At 48.4% G+C, this 26,237-nt stretch overlaps 1 protein-coding gene across 2 annotated transcripts in view; it reads right to left on the bottom strand.

The window, feature by feature from the left end:
• The window catches only part of LOC147091079 (beta-1,3-galactosyltransferase 5-like), a 40,957-nt gene that overhangs the window by 2,766 nt on the left and 11,954 nt on the right, over window positions 1-26,237 (bottom strand). For both annotated transcript variants that reach the window (XM_085977538.1, XM_085977537.1), the window contains exons 2-3: window positions 21,677-21,834; window positions 3,168-3,769 (exon numbers count right to left, since the gene is read on the bottom strand). In XM_085977538.1, coding sequence (XP_085833664.1) covers window positions 3,168-3,769; window positions 21,677-21,681 — 607 coding nt within the window. In that variant the 5' untranslated portion in view covers window positions 21,682-21,834. The remainder of the gene's footprint in view (window positions 1-3,167; window positions 3,770-21,676; window positions 21,835-26,237) is intronic.

The raw sequence follows: 26,237 nt of genomic DNA, 5'->3' as shown, positions 1-26,237 counted from the left end.
CCACACTCAGTGACCCTGGAAACAAAATCTGCCAGAGACTCCTGCACCTGTTCCTGGAGTTCCAGCACCGCTCTCCTTCTGGATAGACCCGGAGGCACAGGATCGACATGCAGCTGAACTGAACTGGCAGAGCCCTGCGCCCTCCAATGAGGACTCTCCACTGCTGTTCCTGTCTCCACCATCTGCTGATGCTCACTTGTGAGCTGTGCTACACCAGGTGACAACACTACTCTATCTCGCGAAGGTCCCACCGTTGTGTGAGTGTCTGCGCTGGTGCTGGGTGCGCTGAATTCTGCTGAGGCTGCACCATCAGAGGTTGCTGCTTCCTCTGAGGAGTCTGGAGGTTCAGGCTGTTCCTTCTGGACAGTGGGGGCGGGGGCTTTCGATGGTCTTGTGGGGGACTATAGGAAAGAGTTGGAGATGTGAGGTCAAGGTTACATGCACATTGCATAGTGCAGATGATCATAAGTCAATCTGTTAGAGCATCAGATTCATTATCAGTCACTCATGCAATGTCAATGTGAGAGAGACGCCAAACTATTCTGTCACCAACTTGCTGTGATGTGTCCGTCTGTCCGTCCCCCACTTGGGAATCGTCCTCGATCTCGGTGATTTCCAGGGCCGCCTCCTCCCAGGCGGTGAGCTGGGCTGCTGAAGGTGGCCCTCCTCTTATTGTGGGCTCTCTTTTCCTGTAATGAGGAGCACAAGTAGAGTTTGAGTGAGAATGAAGGAGTGAGTGTAGAGAATCCATAGCATAGATACTTAGAAGGAGACAAAGGGCCCTCCCTGTGTGTTGTAAGTTGTTGTTGTTGCATCAGTGACAGGGAATGTGAAGGCTACATGGTCGAATAGTTAAGTGAATGTGATCAGAGAGAGGGAATGGGTAAGGGTACAGGGATGTAAGTGTCAAGTAGGATGTGGAGGAAGAGGTTGGCAGAGTGCTGGTGAGGAGAGGCGATGGGGGTCAGATTGAGGGTATTGCGAAAGTCATACTCACTTTTCCTGTGCGGAGAAGGTCGTGAAACCTCTTCCTGCAATGCAGCCAGGTTCTGCGGCTTGTCGAGATGGAGTTGACCTCCTGGGCCACTTGCAGACACACAGCTTTAGTCTGCTGGGGAGGCTTTTTTCTCCCTGAGGAAGGGAAGAGCTCCTCCTTATTGGATCGTGCTCCCTCCACCAGAGCTTGGAGGGAGGGCTCATCGAAGCGTGGAGCACACTTTGGCCTACTGGTGGACATAGTCGATCAATGAAGTGCTTACTACAATGGCCAGAAAGTTTGCAGTCTCCAGAAGAAGCAAGGCTGCTTGCAGGCCTTAAATCCAGCAGCACTGATGACGTCATGGGAGGCGACTTATTGGATGAAAAGACCCATTGGGCCAGGGGTTCCCACACGCTGGAAATCAATTGCCCAATTAGGGGAAAATCCCACTTTTTCCCCACTTCACTTCGGAGTCGGGGTCCTGACAGGAATACCCCCTGACACGCCCCAGCCCGCCCACAATGGCAAAATCGAGCCCATGGACTCAAGACAGTTGGACAAACACAGTGACAGACAGACAGACACCGAGATAGAAGGACACAGTCAAAGTAGCCTCAGCTTGAAGCTGCGTTCACTCAGGGAACGATAACTCCATCAACTGCAGCAAGGAAACATAGAAACATAGAAGATAGGAGCAGGAGTAGGCCATTCGGCCCTTCGAGCCTGCTCCGCCATTCAATCTGATCATGGCTGATCATCCAAATTCAGTACCCTGTCCCTGCCTTCTCCCCATATCCCTTGATCCCTTTAGCCTCAAGAAACATATCCAACTCTTTCTTGAATATATTTAATGAACTGGCCTCCACCGCCCTCTGTGGCAGAGAATTCCACAGGTTCACCACTTTCTGGGTGAAGAAATTCCTCCTCATTTCAGTCCTAAATGGCTTACCCCTTATCCTTTGACTGTGACCCCTGGTTCTGGACTCCCCGGCCATCAGAAACATCCTTTCTGCATCTAGTCTGTCCAGACCCGACAGAATTTTATAGGTTTCGATGAGATCCCCTCTCAATCTTCTAAACTCCAGTGAGTATAAGCCCAATCGACACAATCTCTCCTCGTACGTCATTCCTGCCATCCCAGGTATCAGCCTGGTGAATCTTCGCTGCACTCCCTCCATGGCAAGAACGTCCTTCCTCAAGTAAGGTGACCAAAACTGCACACAATACTCAATGTGTGGTCTCACCAAGGCCCTGTACAACTGCAGCAAGACATCCTTGTTCTTGTACTCGAACCCTCTCGCTACGAAGGCCAACATACCATTTGCCTTCTTAACCGTCTGCAGCACCTGCATGCTTACCTTCAGTGACTGGTGCACAATAACACCCAGGTCTCTTTGCACTTCCCCTTCTCCCAATCTATTGCCATTCAAATAATAATCTGCCTTCCTGTTTTTGCCACCAAAGTGGATAACCTCACATTTATCCACATTATAATGCATTTGCCATGTTTCTGCCCAATCACCCAACCTGTCCAAATCGTACTGGAGTTTCACGACATCCTCCTCACAGCTTACCCTCTCACCCAGCTTTGTGTCGTCTGCAAATTTGGAGATATTACATCCAATTCCCTCGTCCAGATCATTTATATTGTGAACAGCTGGAGTCCTAGGACCGATCCTTGCGGTACCCCACTAGTCACTGCCTACTACTCGGAAAACGACCCGTTTATTCCAACTCTTTGCTTTCTGTCCGCCAACCAGTTCTCTATCCAAGTCAATACCTTGCCCCCAATCCCTTGTGCCTTAATTTTGCACGCTAATCTCTTATGTGGGACCTTATCGAAAACCTTCTGAAAGTCCAAATACACCACATCCACTGGTTCTCCCTTATCTATTTTACCAGTTACATCCTCAAAAAATTCCAGTAGATTAGTCAAGCATGATTTACCTTTTGAAGGGGGAAGTCTGCCAAGACAGAGTGGAGGGGGCCTCGGAGTTTGGGGTTGAAGGCTGTATCGATCTATTCACCAATAAACAAATCGCCCATTGAGCCACTTACCATCACCCCAGCAATCCGTTCACCAAGACTCGCCACCGACAACTCGCCATAATTCAATCAGCCACCAACCAATCGTCTCACCCGCCCAACAAACCCATCAACCCAGCAGCCAAGCGAGCAGTGCACTCACCTTTAAGAACAAAGTCTGCTGCAGTGCAATCATCGTTCAGCCACTGCAGGAGGCAGCTGGTCTTCAGGGTTAAATTGGCGCGATGTTCTTCAAAATCCCAAAGAATAATGTCTCCGTAACAACGTGACTCGTGAGCAACCAGCGCCATCAACTTCTCATCACGGCTCATCGCCATCATAAAAACCGTGGTGACGAGGTAGTCCTTTATTTGTTGGCGTTTGGCCCAGCTCCTTCGGAGGGCTAACCTCCTGTGAAACCCAGTCGGATGGGAGTTTGCAGCGATCAGGAGCAGCGAGCTGGACTTTGATGGGCAGATTTCAGGATCACTGAAGCTGATTTTGCAGTTGTAATCCTGCATGTAGGGGTATTCCTCTCGAAAGCGGGTCAAGCTCAGTGGGAATGTCTTCTTGCCGTCAGTCAGATTGATCGATTGTCTGCGATAGGTTTCTTTGGGCTCATTGACTTTGTTTAGATAACGAGGAACATTCGTGAAAGATGTTTTTGGAAAAGCGTAGTTGAACCAGCTGTTCTCCATGACAAAAAATCCAACACCAATCACTATCATCAGACAAATTACACACTTCATGATCTCCCTAAATGTGCTAGAACGTAAAGCAAACAGACAATCAGGAGTGTGACTCAAAAAGGAGATATAATATTCTAGGGACGAGACAGGAGTGCAGTATAATACTTTATAACGTACATATTAGAAGGTTAACTTTGGAAATACAGTGATGCACGTAAACTGAGATAAAGATCATCTGTTCAGTTGCCTCTGCTGCTTACCCCACTCCCCACCCCTCAAAGCCAAAATTCCCCCCAGGCTAAACTTTGCTCTCGTCCTGAACCTTCGTCTCTCCCCTGTCTCCCCGCATGACCTGTCCGAATTCATCTCGTCCATAAGACCCAGCTTCTGCTCCTTTGACTCCATTCCCACTAAGCTGCTAACTCCAAGCAACTTCTGCCCCCCCCCCCCCCATGATACATGGTAAATGCTTCTCCTCAGGTACTCTTCACCCCTCCCTTTGGAAATCGTCATTATTGCACCTCTCAAACAGCTCACCCTTGATCCTTCCATCTTTGCAAGCCACTACCCCATCTCCATTCTGCCTTGAACATGTTGCTGCCTTCCAAAGCCATGCCCATCTTTCCCGCAGCTCCTTAATGTGCATCTCTCCCATCAGATGACCATCCCTGTCACAGCACTGAAATGGTCCTAACCAAAATTCACAAATGGCATCTTCTGTGACCGTGATGGGGTTGTGCTCACTCTCCTCCACAAACTTTCTGCAGTCTTTAGCTTGGTCCAGCACACCATTCTCCTTCATTACCTCTCCTTCGATTCAGAGAGTCTGCCCTCGCAGGGTTCCACTCTTATCGATTCAATCCTAGCCAGAGCATCTCTTGATTCTCTTCCCATTTCCACACTGTTAATATGTGTCCAATATCCAGCCTTTGATGAGTTGCAATTTCCCCCCTGCTAAACATAGGTTAAACCAAAGCCATTGTCGTCGGCCCCAGCACAGCGTTCGTAGCATTGCTACCAACTCCAGCCCCCGCCCTGGCCACTGTCTCAGTCTGAACCAGGTTGTTCATAACCTCGCCGTCCTATTCGGCCCCGAGCTGGACTTCCCACCCCACACCCTCTCCAACACCAGGACCGCCCACTTCCAATTCCGTAACATTGCCCGTCTCCCCACCCCCCCCCGCCTCTGTTCAGCTACTGAGACTCTCACCCATGTCTTTGTCAGCTCGAGAGAGGGCTATTCCAATTTCCTCCTGGCTACCTTTCCGTCATCCAATCTTCATAAGCCCATCCAAAATTCTGCTGCCTGTGTCCTATCTAGCATCTAATTCCACTCACCCGTCACCTTGTTGACTTACATTGGCTCCTAGTCTCCCAGTTGAAAATTATCATTCTTGTGCTTAAATCCCTTCATGGCTTAGCCCCTCCCTATCTTTGTAACCTCATCCAAAGCTACAACCATTCCAGAAACCTGCTCCGCCATTCAAGAAGATCATGGCTGATCTTCTACCTCAACTCCACCTCTCCGGCCTATCCCCATATCCCTTGATTCCCTCAGTATCCAAAAATCTATCGATCTCAGCCTTGAATATACTCAACGACTGAGCCTCCACAGCCCACTGGGGCAGAGAATTCCAAAGATTCACCACCCTCTGAGTGAAGAAATTTCTCCTCATCTCAGTCCTAAATGGCCGACCCCTTATCCTGAGACTGTGACCCAGCCAGGGGGAAACAGCCTCTCAGCATCTACCCTGTCAAGCCACTTAAGAATTTTATACGTTTCAATGAGATCACCTCTCATTCTTCTAAACTCCAGGGAATATAGGCCTAGTCGACTCGGATTCTGGCTCTTGTGCATTTCTCACTGCTGGCGGTTGGGCCTTCAGCCACTCAGGTACTGGCAGTCCCTTCCTAAACTCCTCTGCCTCTCCGCCTGCTTCTCCTTTAACACCGTCCTTCAATCCCAACTGTTCGGCAAAGCATTTGGTCAACTTTTCTAATATCTCCTGCTTTGGCTTGGTATCTTTATTACATCACCGAAGCACCTCCGCTTGTTTTTTTCCGTTAAGGTTGCAACAACTTGTATTTACATAGCGTCTCAAACATAGTAAAACGTCCCAAGGCGCTCCACAGGAGTGTTACAAGTCAAAAAATTTGACACCGAGCCACATAAGGAGAAATTAGGGCAGGTGACCAAAAGCTTGGTCAAAGAGGTAGGTTTTAAGGAGCGTCTTAAAGGAGAGGTGGAGGTGTTTAGGGAGGGAATTCCAGAGCTTGGGGCCCAGGCAGCTGAAGGCAGGGCCGCCATAGGTGGAGCAATTAAAATCAGGGATGCTCAAGAGGGCAGAATTAGAGGAACGCAGATATCTCGGGGTGTTGTGGGGCTGAAGGTGTTGTGTATGTAATATGTGTGCTACTTTGAACCTATGGACAGGACTGCACTACTTGTAGGGCGTAGTGATACGCAGTACCACTCCTGCCCATAGGGGTATAAATAGTACTGTGGGTACTGATCTCCCCTCAGTTCCCGCCTGTGGGCATGAAGTAAAGACCTACGTGCAGTCCCTACCTCCAACCAGTAAAGACCTGTTTGAGTTATACGTTTAAGTCTTTGTGTTAATTGTTCAATACAATACACATACTTAACACTGGCGACGAGTCGGTTCGAACCCTGCGGCAGTTATTCCACGGCGGCTTCGTCCAAAGACAGGACGTTGAAGAGAGGTTTCAATCCTCAACACCCCACTCAAAACTGAAGGGCAGCAGAAATCCTGACAGCTTCCAGCGACTGGAAGCGACAGGCATTAGGACCCTGAAGCCTCCATAACCTCGTGGGTAAGCCAGAGCCCGGGAGGGAGCGAGCAAGAGCCGCGCGAGCGGGTGAGCCAGAGGCCGGGAGCCGCTTCAAGTGCGAGGCGCAGCGCGGGCCACCGATCGGGACCAAAGATAAGGGCCGCACTCGGGCGATCGCGGCGAAGATAAGGGCCGCACTCGGGGGCTGAAGGGAGACAGCGTCGGGGACGGGTGAAGACCGCCAAGCGCGGGAAAACCGCCATTTTGTGGGCGGAGGACGACGGCAAGAGCGGGAAGCCGCCATCTTTGATAACAAGTAAAGAAAATAAAATCTGAGAAATTGCAAATCTACAATGCCTAAACACGGGAATATTAGCACCTTTGATAGTGACCTCGAAGATTGGGCCATATATGTTGAAAGAGTAAAAAATTATTCTAAGGCCAATAAAATTCGTGACCAAGATAAAGCTCTAACGTTATTAAATTTAATGGGTGCGAAGACATACGGGCAATTGAAACACCTGTTATCACCAGATGAACCGGCGGATAAGACGTTCGATGAGATTGTTACTGTCCTGAAAAATCATCTAAACCCCACGCCGCTGATGCTAGCGGAACGATTTAAATTTTACGACAGAAGGCAGCTACAGCATGAAAGCAATGCTGAATATTTGCTGGAATTGCGTAAATTAGCGAAATATTGCCAGTTTGGAACGGGACTGACAGATGCACTACGAGACAAATTTGTGTGTGGTTTATTTAAACAGGATACACAAAAGCGACTGCTCGAGGAGAATGAGCTGACGCTTGAGAAGGCGGTCACTATGGCAGCAGCACACGAAGCCGCAGCGAGAGGCACGGCAGTAATGCAGCTACGGTCACCGGAGCTCAGTGCACACAAATTGGGTGTGAGTTCTGGCAAATATTATCGTTGTGGAAAGACAACGCATGATCAGAACCAGTGTTGGTTTAAAAACCAAGAATGTAGAACTTGTGGTAGGCTTGGACATATAGCTAGAGTATGCAGGTCAGGGAAGAAGACCAGCAACAAGAAGTCACCGCAAGGAAAATACGCAAAGGTACACAAGGTGACCGAACAGGAGTCCGATTCAGACGCTAGCAGTAATGAACTGGCTAGCTTAAGCTGTAATGAACTGGCTAGCTTAAGAGTACTCAACGCTGGTAAGGGTGCAGACCTCCAGACAATTTGGGTCACTCTTCAGATAGAAGGAGTCCAAGTAAAACTGGAATTGGACACTGGATCGGCATTGACGGTCATAAATAAGAAAGATTACGGAAAGTTATTCCAACATATTCCCCTACAGGATACGGGGATTATATTGAAAACATACACGGGGCAAAGAGTGTACCCCATCGGGAAAATAGAGGTTGCAGTGGTCCACAAGGGCGAAGACAGTCAAATAATGGACTTATATGTGATATCTGAAGGAGGTCCTCCACTACGAGGACGGGAGTGGATTAGGAAAATGAATATGGACTGGCATTTCCTACAAACAATAACGAGTGAGAACTCGGTGAAGATAGTCGGCCCAGACTCTGGAACGGATGATGGTAAGCCCAACTCAGGTGCAAAAGACAAAGTTTCAGCACAGAATTCCACTGAGCAACAACAACATAGTTTAACTGTGGATTCTGAGTCTGGCAAGTCTACTGATGTGCCCATTTCTGAGGGACACCGGGCTCGAACTCAACTCCATTTCAAACTACAACAGCAATTAGAACAAATGCTTCGCCGTTTTGAGCAAGAGTTGAATGCAACGAAAGAGTTCTTTGATATAGAGTTGGAGAATCTGGAAAGACAACAGAAGCAGCTGATGGAGAAAATGGAGCAGGAGCACACAAAACGTCTGATGTCAGAGGAGTTAACGGTCAGCCAACTCCTGCATATGCTGAAGGACAGGACTCTGAAATGGGAAAAACTTGAACACGAACTTCAATATTCAAACGAAAGGGGTTCGGAGCTCTCAAAGGTTATTGGAAGAGCTGAGGTGGCAACACAGACTGAGATGACTGCAACAGAGCAGCCCTTGGATGCCAAAAGTACGCTGACTCACGTCAACGTAGAACAACAGACCGCTGAAACAGCTGCTCCGGTAGAGGGATTGAATAGTCCGATCAATCAATCTCCAAAAGAAGTTGAAGTAGTAAAATCTCAAATTAGGTCATTAGTAAACGACTTGCTGAAAGCCCAGAAAAAGCTGGATGAAGAGGTACGCATGAAGAAGTCTCTTCAGGAAAGATGTCTGGACTTGGAACAAAAGCTGGCTAACGCCCAGCTGAGTATGGAGGAAATAGAAGACCCTCTCGCTGGCCTAGATCAGGACGACACCGAATATTACTATGTCCTGTCCTGCCCAACTTGTAACTTCGACTCCCACCATACAGAAATCATGGAGGAGCACCGAAAGTCTACGGAACATCGGGAGAAGGTGGCTCTACTACGGAAAAAGGAGGAAGAGAAGGAGGAACTGCGCATGCAGCTGGCAGCTGACAGTGGAGCCCAGAGAGTCTCCAAGAAGCAGAAAAGGAAAAGTCGAAACAGAAGATGACCCATCTGAACCATTATTACCTCTACCAGATCACACAGGTGGTCCCTCCGAACGGAGCCAATTCAGTTCGGAAGTTCAAACTGTTAAATCCATGGAAGGACTATTGAATGAGTCACTCCAGCAACGTGAACCGACTACACCACAGAGATTGAATCTGTGAAGTGTTTTCCGCAGAGACTGAATCTGTGATCTGTTTTGACATGAAGTTATCTATGTATCTATGTTATTCTGTTATGTAAACCTGAAGTTATATATGTATATAGGTTATTACGTTATGTTAAATGGGGAGATGACTGTAAAGCTAAGAAGGGAGGAATGTTGTGTATGTAATATGTGTGCTACTTTGAACCTATGGACAGGACTGCACTACTTGTAGGGTGTAGTGATACGCAGTACCACTCCTGCCCATAGGGGTATAAATAGTACTGTGGGTACTGATCTCCCCTCAGTTCCCGCCTGTGGGCATGAAGTAAAGACCTACGTGCAGTCCCTACCTCCAACCAGTAAAGACCTGTTTGAGTTATACGTTTAAGTCTTTGTGTTAATTGTTCAATACAATACACATACTTAACAGAAGGAGATTACAGAGATAGGGAGGGGGTGAGGCCATGGAGGGATTTGAAAACATGGATGAGAATTTTGAAATCAAGACGTTGCTTAACCGGGAGCCAATGTAGATCAGCGAGCACAGGGGTGATGGGTGAACGGGAGTTGGTGCGAGTTAGGACACGGGCAGCCGAGTTTTGGATGGCCTCAAGTTTACCCACCTCCCGCTCCTTTGACTCCATTCTCACTAACTGCTGACCCCCAACCTCTCCTCTTGACCCCGATGATACACGGTAAATGCTTCTCCTCAGGTACTCTTGCCCCCTACCTCCCACCTCCCACCCCCACCCCCGGGCCTTTCAAAATCATAATCATTACACTTCTCACTCTTCAATCAGATTCAAGCACAATTCAACTGCCCCTCTAGCAGGGCCACAGAACAGTGATTAGCCCGTGGATACGGGAGTTTGTTAAAAATTCATTTTTATGGGATGTGGGCGTCGCTGGCAAGGCCAGCATTTATTGCCCGTCCCTAGTTCCCCTTGAGAAGGTGGTGGTAAGCCGCCTTCTTGAACCGCTGCAGTCCGTGTGGTGAAGGTGCTCCCACAGTGCTGTTAGGGAGGGAGTTCCAGGATTTTGACCCAGCGACCATGAAGGAATGGCTGATATATTTCCAAGTCAGGATGGTGTGTAACTTGGAGGTGCTGGTGTTCCCATGCGCCTGCTGCCCTTGTCTTTCTATGTGGAAGAGGTCGCGGGTTTGGGAGGTGCTGCCGAAGAAGCCTTGGCGAGTTGCTGCAGTGCATCTTGCAGATGGTACACACTGCAGCCACGGTACGCTGGTGGGGGAGGGAGTGAATGTTTAAGGTGGTGGATGGGATGCCAATTAAGCGGGCTGCTTTGTCCTGGATGGTGTCGAGCTTCTTGAGTGTTGTTGGAGATGCACTCATCCAGGCAAGTGGAGAGTATTCCATCACACTCCTGACTTGTGCCTTGTAGATGGTGGAAAGGCTTTGGGGAGTCAGGAGGTGAGACACTCGCCGCAGAATACCCAGCCTCTGACCTGCTCTTGTTGCCACAGTATTTATGTGGCTGGTCCAGTTAAGTTTCTGGTCAATGGTGACATCCAGGTTGTTGATGGTGGGGGATTCGGCGATGGTAATGCCATTGAATGTCAAAGGGCGGTGTTTAGACTCTCGCTTGTTGGAGATAGTCATTGCCTGGCACTTCTGTGGCGCAAATGTTACCTGCCACTTATCAGCCCAAGCCTGAACGTCGTCCAGGTCTTGTTGCATGCGGGCATGGACTGCTTCATTATCTGAGGAGTTGTGAATGGCACTAAACACTGTGCAGTCATCAGCGAACATCCCCATTTCTGACCTTATGTTGGATGGAAGGTCATTGATGAGGCAACTGAAGATGGTTGGGTCTAGGACATTGCCCGGAGGAACTCCTGCAGCAATGTCCTGGGGCTGTGATGATTGACCTTCAATCACCACAACTATCTTCCTTTGTGCTAGGTATGACTCCAGCCAGTGGAGAGTTTTCCCCCTGATTCCCATTGACTTCAGTTTTACTAGGGCTCCTTCATGCCACACTCGGTCAAATTCTGCCTTGATGTCAAGGGCAGTCACTCTCACCTCAGCTCTGGAATTCAGCTCCTTTGTCCATGTTTGGACCAAGGCTGTAATGAAGTTGGCAGTCGAGTGGTCTTGGCGGAACCCAAACTGAGCATCAGTGAGCAGGTTATTGGTGAGTAAGTGCCGCTTGATAGCACAGTCGATGACACCTTCCATCACTTTGCTGATGATTGAGAGTGGACTGATGGGGCGGTAATTGGCTGGATTGGATTTGTCCTGCTTTTTGTGGACAGGACACAACCGAGCAGTTTTCCACATTTTCGGACAGATGCCAGTGTTGTAGATGTACTGGAACAGCTTGGCTAGAGGCACGGCTAGTTCTGGAGCACAAGTCTTCAGCATGATAGCCGGGATGTTGTCAGGGCCCATAGCCTTTGCTGTGTCCAGTACGCTCAGCCGTTTCTTGATATCACGTGGAGTGAATCGAATTGGCTGAAGACTGGCATTTGTGATGGTGGGGACCGCAGGAGGAGACCGATATGGATCATCCACTCTGCACTTCTGGCTGAAGATGGTTGCAAACGCTTCAGCCTTGTCTTTTGCACTCATGTGCTGGGCTCCACCATCATTGAGGATGGGGATATTCATGGAGCCTCCTCCTCCTGTTAGTTGTTTAATGGTCCACCACCATTCACGACAGGCTGTGGCAGGACTGCAGAGCTTTGATCTGATCCGTTGATTGTGGGATCGCTTAGCCCTGTCTATAGCATGCTGCTTCTGCTTTTTAGCAAGCATGTAGTCCTGTGTTGCAGCTTCCCCAGGTTGGCGCCTCATTTTTAGGTACGCCTGGTGCTGCTCCTGGCATGCTCTTCTACACTCCTTATTGAACCAGGGTTGGTCCCCTGGCTTGATGGTAATTGTAGAGTGAGGGATATGCCGGGCCACGAGGTTACAGATTGTGGTGCAATACAATTCTGCTGCTGCTGATGGCCCACAGTGCCTCATGAATGCCCAGTTTTGAGTTGCTAGATCTGTTCTGAATCTATCCCATTTAGCACGGTGGTAGTGCCACACATGATGGAGGGTGTCCTCAGTGTGAAGACGGGACTTCGTCTCCACAATGACTGTGTGGTGGTCACTGCTACCAATACTGTCATGGACAGATGCATCTGCGACAGGTAGATTGGTGAGGACGAGGTCAAGTCGTTTTTTCCCTTGTGTTGGTTCTCACCACCTCTCGCAGGCCCAGACTGGCAGCTATAAGAACATAAGAAATAGGAGCAGGAGTAGGCCATCCGGCCCCTCGAGCCTGCTCCGCCATTCAATAAGATCATGGCTGATCTGATCCTAACCGCCAATCTCTATCACAGAACTATCTCCTGAAACTAACAGAGTTAGACACACGAAATAGGAGCAGGATCAGGCTACACGGCCCCTGGGCCCGCTCCGCTACCCACAGGGCCATGACCGATCCGAACCTAGACTCATGTCCAAATTCCTGCCCGCACCCCGTAACCCTTAATTCCCTTTACTTCTAAGAAACTGTCTATTTCTGTTTTAAATTTATGTAATGATGTAGCTTCTACAGCTTTTTGGGGCAGCATATTTCATGGACCTACCACCCTCTGAGTGAAGTAGTTCCTCCTCATCTCAGTTTTGAAAGAGCAGCCCCTTATTCTAAGACTATGCCCCCTAGTTCTAGTTTCACCCATCATCGGGAACATCCTCCCCGCATCCACCCGATCCAACCCCTTCACAATCTTATATGTTTCAATAAGATCACCTCTCATTCTTCTGAACTCCAATAAGTAGAGTCCCAATCTACTCAACCTCTCCTCATATGTCCATCCCCTCATCCCCGGGATTAACCGAGTGAACCTTCTTTGTACTGACTCGAGAGCAAGTATGTCTTTTCTTAAGTATGGACACCAGAACTGTATGCAGTATTCCAGGTGCGGTCTCACCAATACCTTGTACAACTGAAGCAATACCTCCCTATTTTTATATTCTATCCCCCGAGCAATGAAAGCCAACATTCCATTGGCCTTCTTAATCACTTGCTGCACCTGCATACTAACCTTTTGAGTTTCGTGCACCAGGACCCCCAGATCCCTTTGTACTTCAGTACTTTCCAGTTTCTTGCCATTAAGATAATAACTTGCTCTACGATTTTTCCTGCCAAAGTGCATAACCTCACACTTTCCAGTATTGTATTCCATCTGCCAAATCTCTGCCCACTTACTTAGCCTGTCTATGTCCCCTTGCAGGTTTTTTACGTCCTCCTCACTCACTACTTTCCCTCCCATCTTAGTATCATCTGCAAACTTTGATATGTTACACTCGGTCCCCTCCTCCAAATCGTTAATATAGATTGTAAAGAGTTGGGGACCCAGCACTGACCCCTGCGGAACACCACTCGTTACTGATTGCCAGTCTGAGAATGAACCATTTATCCCAACTCTCTGGCTTCTGTTAGATAGCCAATCCTCTATCCATGCCAGAATATTACCCCCAATCCTGTGATTTTTTATCTTAAGCAATAATCTTTTGTGTGGCACCTTGTCAAATGCCTTTTGGAAGTCTAAATACACTACATCCACTGGTTCCCCTTTATCCACCCTATATGTTACTTCCTCAAAGAACTCCAGCAAATTTGTCAAACATGACTTCCCCTTCATAAAACCATGCTGACTTTGTCCTATTAAATTATGATTATCCAAATGTCCTGTTACTGTCTCCTTAATAATGGACTCCAAAATTTTACCTACCACAGATGTTAGGCTAACCGGTCTATAGTTTCCAGCCTTCTGTCTACTGCCCTTTTTAAATAAGGGTGTTACATTAGCAGTTTTTCAGTCTGCCGGGACCTTTGCTGAGTCCAGGGAGTTTTGGAAAATTATTACCAATGCATCCACAATCCCTACCGCCACTTCCCTCAAGACCCTAGGATGTAAGCCATCAGGTCCAGGTGATTTATCCACCTTGAGTCCCATTATTTTACCGAGTACCACTTCCTTAGTGATTTTGATCGTGTTTATCTCCTCCCCCCCTATAGCCCCCAGTTTGTCCAGTGTTGGGATATTCTTAGTGTCCTCTACTGTAAAGACTGATACAAAATATTCATTCAGTGTTTTTGCCATCTCCATATTTCCCACCATTAATTTCCCGGTCTCATCCTCTAAGGGACCAACATTTACTTTAGCCACCCTTTTTCTTTTTATATAACTATAAAAACTCTTACTATCTGTTTTTATATTTTTTTTCTAATTTACTTTCATAATCTATCTTCCCTTTCTTAATCAATCTTTTTGTTATTTTTTTGCTGTCTTTTAAAGTTTTCCCAATCCTCTATCCTCCCACTAGATTTGGCTACCTTATATGCCCTTGTTTTTAGTCGAATACTATCCTTAATTTCTTTACTTAGCCACGGATGGCTGTCTTTTCTTTTACACCCTTTTCTTCTCAGTGGAATATATATTTTTTGGAAGTTGTAAAATAACTTCTTAAATGTACACCACTGATCATGTATCGTCTTACCCTTTAATCTATTTTCCCAATCCACTCTACTCAATTCCGCTCTCATACCTTCATAGTCTCCTTTATTCAAGCTTAGCACGCTTGTTTGAGATCCAACTCTCTCACCCTCTAATTGAGGGACTCGGCCAGCTCGGTCAGTAGTGGTGCTACCGAGCCACTCTTGGTGATGGACATTGAAGTCCCCCAGCCAGAGTACATTCTGCGCCCTTGCTACTCTCAGTGCTTCTTCCAAGTGGTGTTCAACATGGAGGAGTACTGATTCATCAGCTGAGGGAGGGCGGTAGGTGGTAATCAGCAGGAGGTTTCCTTGCCCATGCTTGACCTGAAGCCATGACACTTCATGGGGTCCAGAGTCAATGTTGAGGACTCCCAGGGCCACTCCTTCCCGACTGTATACCACTGTGCTGCCACCCCTGGTGGGTCTGTCCTGCCGGTGGGACAGGACATACCCAGGGACGGTGATGGAGGAATTCGGGACATTGGCTGAAAGGTATGATTCTGTGAGTATGACTATGTCAGGCTGTTGCTTGACTAGTCTGTGGGACAGCTCTCCCAATATTGGCACAAGTCCCCGGATGTTGACGAAGAGGACTTTGCACGGTCGACTGGGCTGGGCGTGCCATTGCCAGGTCTTCCCAAACCCGCATCCTCTACCACCTAAAAAGGACAAGGGCAGCAGGCGCATGGGAACACCGCCACCTCCAAGTTCCCCTCCAAGTCACACACCATCCTGACTTACATAGTTACATAGAGATAGGAACAGGAGTAGGCCATTCGGCCCTTCGAGCCTGCTCCGCCATTCAATGAGATCATGGCTGATCTTCATCTGAGATCATAGCTGATCTTACCAGTTCAGTACCCCGTCCCCGCCTTTTCTCCGTAACCCTTAATCCCCTTAGCCTTCAGAAATATATCCAATTCTCTCTTGAAAATATTTATTGAATTAGCCTTCACAGCCCTCTGTGGCAGGGAATTCCACAGGCTCACCACTCTTTGAGTGAAGAAATTCTTCCTCATCTCTGTTTTAAATGATTTGCCCGCTATTTTTAGACTGTGGCCCCTGGTTCTGTGCTCCCCTGCCATTGGAAACATTCTCTCTGAATTCAGCCTGTCCAGGCCTGCCATAATTTTATATGTTTCGATGAGATCCCCTCTCAATCTTCTAAACTCCAGTGAGTACAAGCCCAAACTATTCAATCTCTCCTCGTAGGTCATTCCCGCCATTCCAGGTATCAGCCTGGTGAATCGCCGCTGCACTCTTTCCATGGCAAGAACATCCTTCCGCAGATGGGGCGACCAAAACTGTACACAATACTCCAGATGCGGTCTCACCAGCACCTTGTACAGCTGTAGTAAGGTATCCCTATTCCTATACTCGAACCCCCTTGATATGAAGGCCAACATACCATTTGCCTTCTTAATCGCCTGTTGCACCTGCATGCTCTCCTTCAGTGACTGGTGCACAAGAACACCCAGGTCCCTCTGCACTTCCCCATCTCCCAATCTATTGCCATTTAGATAATAATCTACCCTCCTGTTTTTACCCCCAAAGTGGATAACCTCGCATTTATCCACATTATAGTGCATCTGCCACGTATCCGCCCATTCCCCCAACCTGTCCAAATCGCACTGTAGCCTCCTGACATCCTCATCAGAGCCCACCCCTCCTCCTAGTTTAGTGTCGTCAGCGAATTTGGAAATATTGCATCCAATTCCCTGATCCAGATCATTTATATATATTGTGAACAGCTGGGGTCCCAGGACAGATCCTTGCGGCACCCCGCTGGTCACTGCCTGCCACTCCGAAAACGAGCCGTTTATTCCAACTCTCTGTTTTCTATCCGCCAGCCAGTTCTCTATCCACGTTAATACTTTGCCCCCAATCCCATGAGCCTTAATTTTGCATGATAATCTTTTGTGTGGAACCTTATCGAAGGCTTTCTGGAAGTCAAGGTACACCACATCCACTGGCTCTCCCCCATCTATTTTACCAGTTACTTCCTCAAAAAATTCCAGCAGATTAGTCAAACACGATTTACCCTTTGTAAATCCATGTTGACTCTGTCCGATCCTTTCCCCATTTGTCAAGTGCTCCGCTATTTTATCCTTAATAATGGACTCTAGCATTTTGCCCACAACCGATGTAAGGCTTACTGGTCTATAATTCCCTGCTTTCTCTCTACCCCCCTTTTTAAATATTGGGGTAACATTAGCTACCCTCCAATCCACGGGTACTGTTCCCGAGTCAATGGAGTTCCGGAAGATGATCCTTAGAGCATCTGCTATCTCCAGGGCCACCTCCTTAAGTACCCTAGGATGTAGTTTATCAGGCCCCGGGGATTTGTCGGCCTTCAGTCCCCTCAACTTACCCAACACCATATCCCTAGAGATACTAATTTCTGTCAGCTCCTCCCTCTCATTAGTCCCTATGTTTGCCGATATTCCTGGGAGGTTATTTGTGTCCTCCTTTGTGAATACAGAACCAAAGTATGAGTTTAATTGGTCTGCCATTTCCTTATTCTCCATTATATATTCTCCCGAATCGGACTGCAAGGGACCGACTTGGGATTTTACCAGTCTTTTCCTCCTGATATACCGATAAAAGCTTTTGCAGTCTGTCTTTATGTTTGCTGCAAGTTTACTTTCGTATTCTATTTTCCCCTTCCTGATTAATCCCTTTGTCCTCTTTTGCTGTATCCTGTACTGCCCCCAATCTTCCGGTCTGGTGCTTTTTTTTGCCAGTTGATATGCCCTTTTTTTTGATTTTATGCTGTCCCTAATTTCCCTCGTTATCCACGGTTGAGCCACCTTTTTAGGTTTATTTTTATGCCAAACCGGTATAAACATGTTCTGGAATTCTTCCATTCTATCTTTGAATGCTTGCCATTGTCTATCCACTGTCAATCCCCCCAGAAACACCACCCAATCAATCTTACCCAATTCCCGTCTCATACCCTCGTAATTCCCTTTATTTAAGTTCTGGACCTTAGTCTCTGATTCAATTTCCTCACTCTCCATCTCGACTGAGAGCTCGATCATATTATGATCGCTCTGACCCAAGGGGCCTCGTACAAGAAGATTGTTGATAAGTCCCTTCTCATTGCACAATACCCAGTCTAAAATGGCCTGATCTCGAGTCGGCTCCTCGACATATTGGTCCAGATAACCGTCCCGAAAACATTCCAGGAATTCCTCCTCCTCAGAATTTTTACTAATTTGGGTAGTCCAATCAATATGTAAATTAAAGTCACCCATGATGACAGCTGTGCTCTTATCGCACGCTTCTCTAATTTCCCTTTTTATGCCTTCCCTCACCTCCATATTACTATTTGGAGGCCTATATATCACACCCACTAACGTTTTCCTCCCCTTGCTATTTCTCATTTCTACCCATACAGATTCCGTTTCATCCGAGTTAATATCCTTCCTTTCCATTGCATTAATCCCCTCCTTTACCAGCAATGCTACCCCACCTCCCCTACCTTTTTGCCGATCCTTCCTAAATATTGTATATCCCTGGATGTTAAGTTCCCAGCCTTGCCCACCCTGCAGCCACGTTTCTGTAATCCCAATCAAATCATACTTGTTTACCTCTATTTCCACAACTAATTCATCCACCTTGTTCCTAATGCTTCTAGCATTAAGATACAAAGCCTTCAGGCTTGCTTTTTTCACACTCTCATTATGAATTAGTTTGGCCCTTTGTGTTTCTCTCCTTTGCTTATTGCTTCTCACCTTTCTACCATCTATTTCTGACTTCATATGACTTCCCTCTTTTCCACTATCTAGGTTCCCATCCCCCTGCCAAATTAGTTTAAATCCTCCCGAACCGCCCTAGAAAATATTACCCCGAGGACATCGGCTCCCTCACAGCTCAGGTGTAGACCGTCCCCTTGGTACAGGTCACTCCTCCCCAAGAACTGGTTCCAATGCCTCAAGAATTTAAATCCCTCTCCCTTGCACCACTGCTCAAGCCACGTATTTAGCTTATCTATCTTACTCTCTCTAAACTTATTAGCTCGTGGCACTGGTAGCAATCCAGAGATTACTACCTTTGAGGTCCTACTTTTCAATTTAGCTCCTAACTCCCTAAATTCAGCTTGTAGGACCTCCTCCCTCTTTTTACCTACATCGTTGGTACCTACATGTACCACGACAACTGGCTGATCCCCCTCCCCCTTCAGAATGCTCTGCACCCGCTCCGAGACATCCTTGACCCTTGCACCAGGGAGGCAACATACCATCTTGGAGTCTCGGTCTCGGCCACAGAAACTCCTATCTATCCCCCTTACAATTGAACAATTACAATTAGAAATATATCGGCCGTTCCTTCATGGTCACTGGGTCAAAATCCTGGAACTCCCTCCCTAACAGCACTGTGGGAGCACCTTCACTGCAGCGGTACAAGAAGGTGGCTCAATACCACCTCCTTGAGGGCAACTCGTTATGGGCAATAAATGCCGGCCTTGCCAGCAGTGCCCACATTCCACGAACGAATAAAAAAACCTTGCACCGAACAACCAACCCAGTTGCCTGATAAAAAAGTTACCCACTGATCCACTAACCAAGTGACCATGCCATCCAATGACTCAACCAAGTACTAAACAACCACACAATGGCCCAGAAATTCCAGAACGGGGCTTGCAGCGCGTGCAAGCCCCGTATTTGCACTTACCCCGCGCTCGTGCCGATCAGCTTCTGGGACGCCTGAACTTGCAGAAATAGAAAGCACATTCTCGGGCAGTGTATGACATCACGCCGCCCAGGAGTGCAGCCAGCGCGAAGCCAGGAGCGTGCAGTGTAAGTGAGACACGCCCCTTGAGGTCTCAGTTTCACTGGACACGCCCCCAATGTTTCTGTCAAGCTGCTAAGGATTTTTACATGCAAAGCAGCAGTTTAAATAGGTTTTTGGAAGTTTTTTGAAGATTTTGGTAACTTTTATAAACTTTTTAAAATGTTTACATTATTTTGAGTAATCTGAAGTAGTTTTAAAGAGAATTAAAGCAATTTAAAGACTTTTAAAAGCCCTAAAAGAATTTTTTAAATTCCATTTATTTATTTAGCAATGTCGTCGTCATACGTGTCTTCACACTGTTCCCTTTGGGGAACTGTATGAAGTGGTGGAAGGATTTATGGCCATGATTAACGCTCATTCCGTGACCGTAACCATCTTTGAACCAGCCATTAGGGCGGTTAGTCCTATGGCGGGAGGGTTTTACGGGCTCCCACAAGCTATACAAGGAGGGGGGGCCACCCACACCCACGGACGCAAATATCCCACTGGATGTCAACCCAGAATTTAGAGCCGGAGCTCCGACTCCACTTGCCGGGACTGTCTGGAGCGGGGTTCGAAACCCTACCCTGATCTGGCCCAGCGGCGGGGATCCTACCGCTATGACAAAGGCCCAATCCAATTAGCAACGTGAAATGGCAGCATAGGGCTCCAGTCACGGGGAGGGAAAAGGCGCGGGAAACGTATGGGTGTCACCTTTTGTGCGGAGTGGGCCTTTTGCGTAGCAGTAAGCATCCCCGCCGCTGGGCCAGAAGGAGTAGGGTTTTGAACCCCACTCCAGACAGTCCCGGCAAGTGGAGTCGGAGCTCCAACTTTAAATTCTGGGTGGACATCCAGCGGGATACTTGCGTCCGTGGGTGTTGGTGGCCCCCCCCCCTCAGATGGGTTGTGGGAGCCCGTAAAACCCTCCTGCCATAGGACTAACCACCCTAATGGCTGGTTCAAAGATGGTTACGGTCACGGAATGAGCGTTAATCACGGCCATAAATCCTTCCACCACTTCATACAGTTCCCCAAAGGGAACAGTGTGAGGATACGTACGATGATGACCTCTTGCGCAATGCACCTCCTTGGACCCTCAGTCGCAGATGCGAGGGGGCAAGTTGTGCAATTCTTAAATTTTTTATTTTATTGACATGTAAAATGTTGGCCCAGTAATTCCCTTCCAAATGCGCTAGTACAGTCGGGGTACTTACGCATCTGGCCGGATGAAATGCCGGTTTTCAGCATGCACAGTGCATGTGGGGAAAACCGGCATTTCCTGTCCTCTGAACGAAGGGGTTCAGAGGCAGAACGCGTGCGACTGCACAGGCAGCGCGTGCGCAGTATAATTCGCCGCTTTCATTAATGCTTTCAGTGAGGTCCAGTCATTACAACTTACACATGAAAAAAGCATGGGTACAGTTGCTCCAGAGGCTGCGGAGGAAGATATTTCTTATCGTGGAGCTTCTGAAAGTATGTATGTCTGTATATATTCCCTTGCGTGTTATGTATATATTCCTTTACTTATGTGTATGAATGTATTATTTAATTATGACTTTCAGAGAAAGTAACTTATTGGAAAATCATAATTAAAAATATACATTCATACACATTAGTAAAGGAATATAAAACATACATACATATACGTAAAGGAATATATGTGGACATACATACATAACTCATTCTCACATTCCATTCACACAGCCACAATTGCTCCTTCTAACTACCGTTCTGAAAACTCGTTTAAAAAAAAAAAATTAAAGTTTAAAACTTAGTTAAAATTTCTTAAAATAACTTCCCTCCCTTTCCCAAACCTAAATATTGCATTTCATAAGCTCCTCCATAAAATATATCTCCTTCCCCAGCCAATGAACAACTTTACACTTGCTTTTTTCAAGTGTAAGTTCTAGGGACTTACCCTCACTGAATCCATCAGTGAAATCTACAAAGTTCATTGCGCAAGCGCTGCCTGTGCAGTCGCACGCGCTGTGAATAGACCTCGGGTCTGGAAATGCCGGCGTTCCCCGCATGCGTTGTTCCTGTTGAACGCCGGCATTTCCAACGGCCAGATGCGTGAGTAACCCGACCGTACTCACGCTTCTGGCCTGGAATTTCTGGCCCAAACAATCCACTTGCTGTAACCACCGAACCAAGCAACCTGCCGAAATATTAAAGCCACTGACCTCATCCTGGCTCCAGACTTTTGTGACTTTATCCAAACCCTGATTGTCGATGATCTGCAGTGTGAAACAGGGAGTGTACAACGACCTTGCTGTTCCGCCTGCGTCACCGAGTTAAGGGATCGGCACGAATAATTTCATCAATTTGCAAAGAACGGTGACTGTTGTAAATTTAAAGAGGGGCAGAGAAAATGTTAGATATAAACAGAAAATGATGGACCTATCCAAGTCCGCAGGACAGGCTGAATCTGTGGAGAGAGAAACACAGTTAACATTTCAGGTCGATGACATTTCATCGGAAAAAATATGAGTTCCTTTGAGTTTAAAGTCCCAAACTGCAAACAGCATGAATCAGTTTATTGCCGGAGATGTTCCTGCTTCATTACTCACTGCAGAGCATGCGTAAAAACGGAACTTCCGTTAGCCCGACGGGTGAGTACACAGCGAGGACACACACGTAGGGAACGGAATTTCAGGACCATTATGTGTATGTTTCTAGCACAGCCTGAGGGTCAGTAATAGGGGGTAAAGACTGAGGGTCAGTAACAAGGTGCACAGACTGAGGGTCAGTAATAAGTGGCACAGACTGAGGGTCAGTAACAGGGGGCACAGGCTGAGGGTCAGTAACAAGGGACACAGACTGAGGGTCAGTAACAAGGGACACAGACTGACGGTCAGTAACAGGGGGCACAGACTGAGGGTCAGTAACGAGGCATAGACTGAGGGTCAGTAACAAGAAGCATAGACTGAGGGTCAGTAACAAGAGGCACAGACTGAGGGTCAGTAACGGGGCACAGACTGAGGGTCAATAACAAGGGGCACAGACTGAGGTTAAGTAACGGGGCACAGACTGAGGGTCAGTAACAAGGGGCATAGACTAAGGGCCAGTAACAGGGGGCACAGACTGAGGGTCAGTAACTAGGGACACAGACTGAGGGTCAGTAACAATGGGGCACAGACTGAGGGTGAGTAACAGGGGGCACAGACTGAGGGTCAGCAACAGGGGGCACAGACTGAGGGTCAGTAACACGGGACACAGACTGAGGGTCAGTAACAATGGGGCACAGACTGAGGGCCAGTAACAAGGGGCACAGACAGAGGGTCAGTAACAAGGGGCATAGAATGATTGTCAGTAACAAGGGGCACAGACTGAGGGTCAGTAACAAGAGGCACAGACCGAGGATCAGTAAAAAGAGGCACAGACTGAGGGTCAGTAACTAGGGACACAGACTGAGGGCCAGTAACAAGGGGCACAGACCGAGGGTCAGTAACAAGGGGCACAGACTGAGGATCAGTAACAGTGGGTACAGACTGTGGGTCAGCAGCAAGGGACACAGACTGAGGGTCAGTAACAAGGGACACAGACTGAGGGTCAGTAACAAGTGGCAGAGACTGAGGGTCAGTAACAAGCGGGACAGACTGAGGGTCAGGTACAGGGGGCGCAGACTGAGGGTCAGTAACCAGGTACACAGACCGATTGTCAGTAACAATGGGCACAGACTGAGGGTCAGTAACAAGGGGCACAGACTGAGGGCCAGTAACAAGGGGCACAAACTGAGGGTTAGTAACTAGGACACAGACTGTGGGTCACTAACAATGGGGCACAGAGTGAGGTTCAGTAAGAAGGGGTACAGGCTGAGGATCAGTCACAGGGGCACAGACTGAGGGTCAGTAAAAAGGGACACAGACTGATTGTCAGTAACAAGGGGCACAGACTGAGGGTCAGTAACAAGGGGCACAGACTGAGGATCAGTAACAGGGGCACAGACTGAATGTCAGTAACAGGGAGCACAGAATGAGGGGCAGTAACAATGGGCACACACTGAAGGTCAGTAAGAAGGGGCACAGACTTAGGATCAGTAACAAGAGGCACAGACTGAGGGCCAGTAACAAGGGGCACAGACTGAGGGTCAGTAACAACGGGCAAAGACTGAGGGTCAGTAGCTAGGGGCACAGACTGTGGGTCAGTAGCTAGGGGCACAGACTGTGTGTCAGTAACAAGGGGCACAGACCGAGGGTCAGTAACAAGGGACACTGACTGAGGGTCAGTAACTAGGGACACAGACTGAGGGTCAGTAACAATGGGGCACAGAGTGAGGGCCAGTAACAAGGGGCACAGACCGATTGTCAGTAACAATGGGCGCCCACTTAGGGTCAGTAACAAGGGGCACAGACAGAGGGTCAGTAACAAGGGGCACAGACTGAGGGTCAGTAACACGAGGCACAGACTCAGGATCAGCAACAAGTGGCACAGACTGAGGTTCAGTTACAGCGGGCACAGACTGAGGGTCAGTAGCTAGGGGCACAGACTGTGGGTCAGTAACTAGGGGCACAGACTATGGGTCAGTAACAATGGGCACAGACTGAGGGTTAGTAACTAGGGGCACAGACTGAGGGTCAGTAACAACGTACACAGACCGATTGTCAGTAACAATGGGCACAGACTGAGGGTCAGTAACAAGGGGCACAGACTGAGTGTCAGTAACGGGGCACAGACTGAGGGTCAGTAACAAGGGGCACAGACTGAGGATCAGTAACAGGGGGCACAGACTGTGGGTTAGTAACAATGGGCACAGACAGAGGGTCAGTAACTGGGGACACAGACAGAGGGTCAGTAACAAGGGGCACAGACTGAGGGTCAGTAACGGGAGTACAGACTGTGGGTCAGTAAGAAGGGGCACAGACTGAGGGTCAGTAACTAGGGACACAGACTGAGGGTCAGTAACAATGGGGCACAGAGTGAGGGTCAGTAACAAGGGGCACAGACTGAGGGTCAGTACCAAGGGGCACAGACTGAGGTTCAGTAGCTAGGGGCACAGACTGTGGGTCAGTAACAAGGGACACAGACCGAGGGTCAGTAACAAGGGGCACAGACCGATTATCAGCAACAATGGGCACAGACTGAGGATCAGTAACAGGGGCACAGACTGTGTGTCAGTAACAAGGGAAGCAGAATGAGGGTCAGTAACAAGTGACACAGACTGAGTGTCAGTAACAGGGAGCACAGAATGAGGGGCAGTAACAATGGGCACACACTGAGGGTCAGTAACAAGGGGCACAGACTGAGGAGCAGTAACGGGAGTACAAACTGTGGGTCAGTAAGAAGGGGCACAGACTGATGGTCAGTAAGAAGGGGTACAGACTGAAGGTCAGTAGTAAGAGGCACAGACTGAGGGTCAGTAACAAGCTGCACAGACTGAGGGTCAGGTACAGGGGGCGCAGACTGAGGGTCAGTAACCAGGTACACAGACCGATTGTCAGTAACAATGGGCACAGACTGAGGGTCAGTAACAAGGGGCACAGACTGAGGGCCAGTAACAAGGGGCACAAACTGAGGGTCAGTAACTAGGGACACAGACTGCGGGTCACTAACAATGGGGCACAGAGTGAGGTTCAGTAAGAAGGGGTACAGGCTGAGGATCAGTCACAGGGGCACAGACTGAGGGTCAGTAAAAAGGGACACAGACTGATTGTCAGTAACAAGGGGCACAGACTGAGGGCCAGTAACAAGGGGCACAGACTGAGGGTCAGTAACAACGGGCAAAGACTGAGGGTCAGTAGCTAGGGGCACAGACTGTGGGTCAGTAGCTAGGGGCACAGACTGTGTGTCAGTAACAAGGGGCACAGACCGAGGGTCAGTAACAAGGGACACTGACTGAGGATCAGCAACAAGTGGCACAGACTGAGGATCAGTAACAGGGGCACAGACTGAGGGTCAGTAACAAGGGACACAGACTGAGGGTCGGTAAAAAGGGACACAGACTGATTGTCAGTAACAAGCGGCACAGACTGATTGTCAGTAACAAGGGGCACAGACTGAGGGTCAGTAAGAAGGCACAGACTGAGGGTCAGTAACAAGAGGCACAGACTGAGGGTCAGTAACAAGAGGCACAGACTGAGGGTCAGTAAAAGAGGCACAGACTGAGGGTCAGTAACTAGGGACACAGACTGAGGGTCAGTAACAATGGGGCACAGAGTGAGGGCCAGTAACAAGGGGCACAGACCGATTGTCAGTAACAATGGGCGCACACTGAGGGTCAGTAACAAGGGGCACAGACCGATGGTCAGTAACAATGGGCACAGACTGAGGGTCAGTAACAGGGGGCACAGACTGAGGGTCAGTTACAAGGGGCACAGACTGTGGGTCAGTAATGGGGGTACAGACTGAGGGTCAGTAACAGGAGGCACAGACTGAGGGTCAGTAACGGGGCAGAGACGGAGGGTCAGTAACGGGGCACAGACTGAGGGTCAGTAACAGGGGGCACAGACTGAGGGTCAGTAACAGCGGGCACAGACTGAGGGTCAGTAACAAGGGGCACAGACTGAGGGTGAGTAACAAGGGACACAGACTGAAGGTCAGTAACAGGGGGCACAGACTGAGGGTCAGTAACAGCGGGCACAGACTGAGGGTCAGTAACAAGAGGCACAGACTGAGGGTGAGTAACAAGAGGCACAGACTGAAGGTCAGTAACGGGGCACAGACTGAGGGTCAGTAACAGCGGGCACAGACTGAGGGTCAGTAACAAGAGCACAGATTGAGGGCCAGTTACAAGGGGCACAAACT

Source organism: Somniosus microcephalus, unplaced genomic scaffold (assembly GCF_052327205.1).
Source record: "Somniosus microcephalus isolate GS21.2 unplaced genomic scaffold, FLI_Smic_1.0 unresolved_chr4, whole genome shotgun sequence".
NCBI lineage: Eukaryota > Metazoa > Chordata > Chondrichthyes > Squaliformes > Somniosidae > Somniosus > Somniosus microcephalus.
The sequence above is the reverse complement of the archived record's forward strand: the minus strand, read 5'-3'. Positions and strand labels throughout refer to the sequence as shown.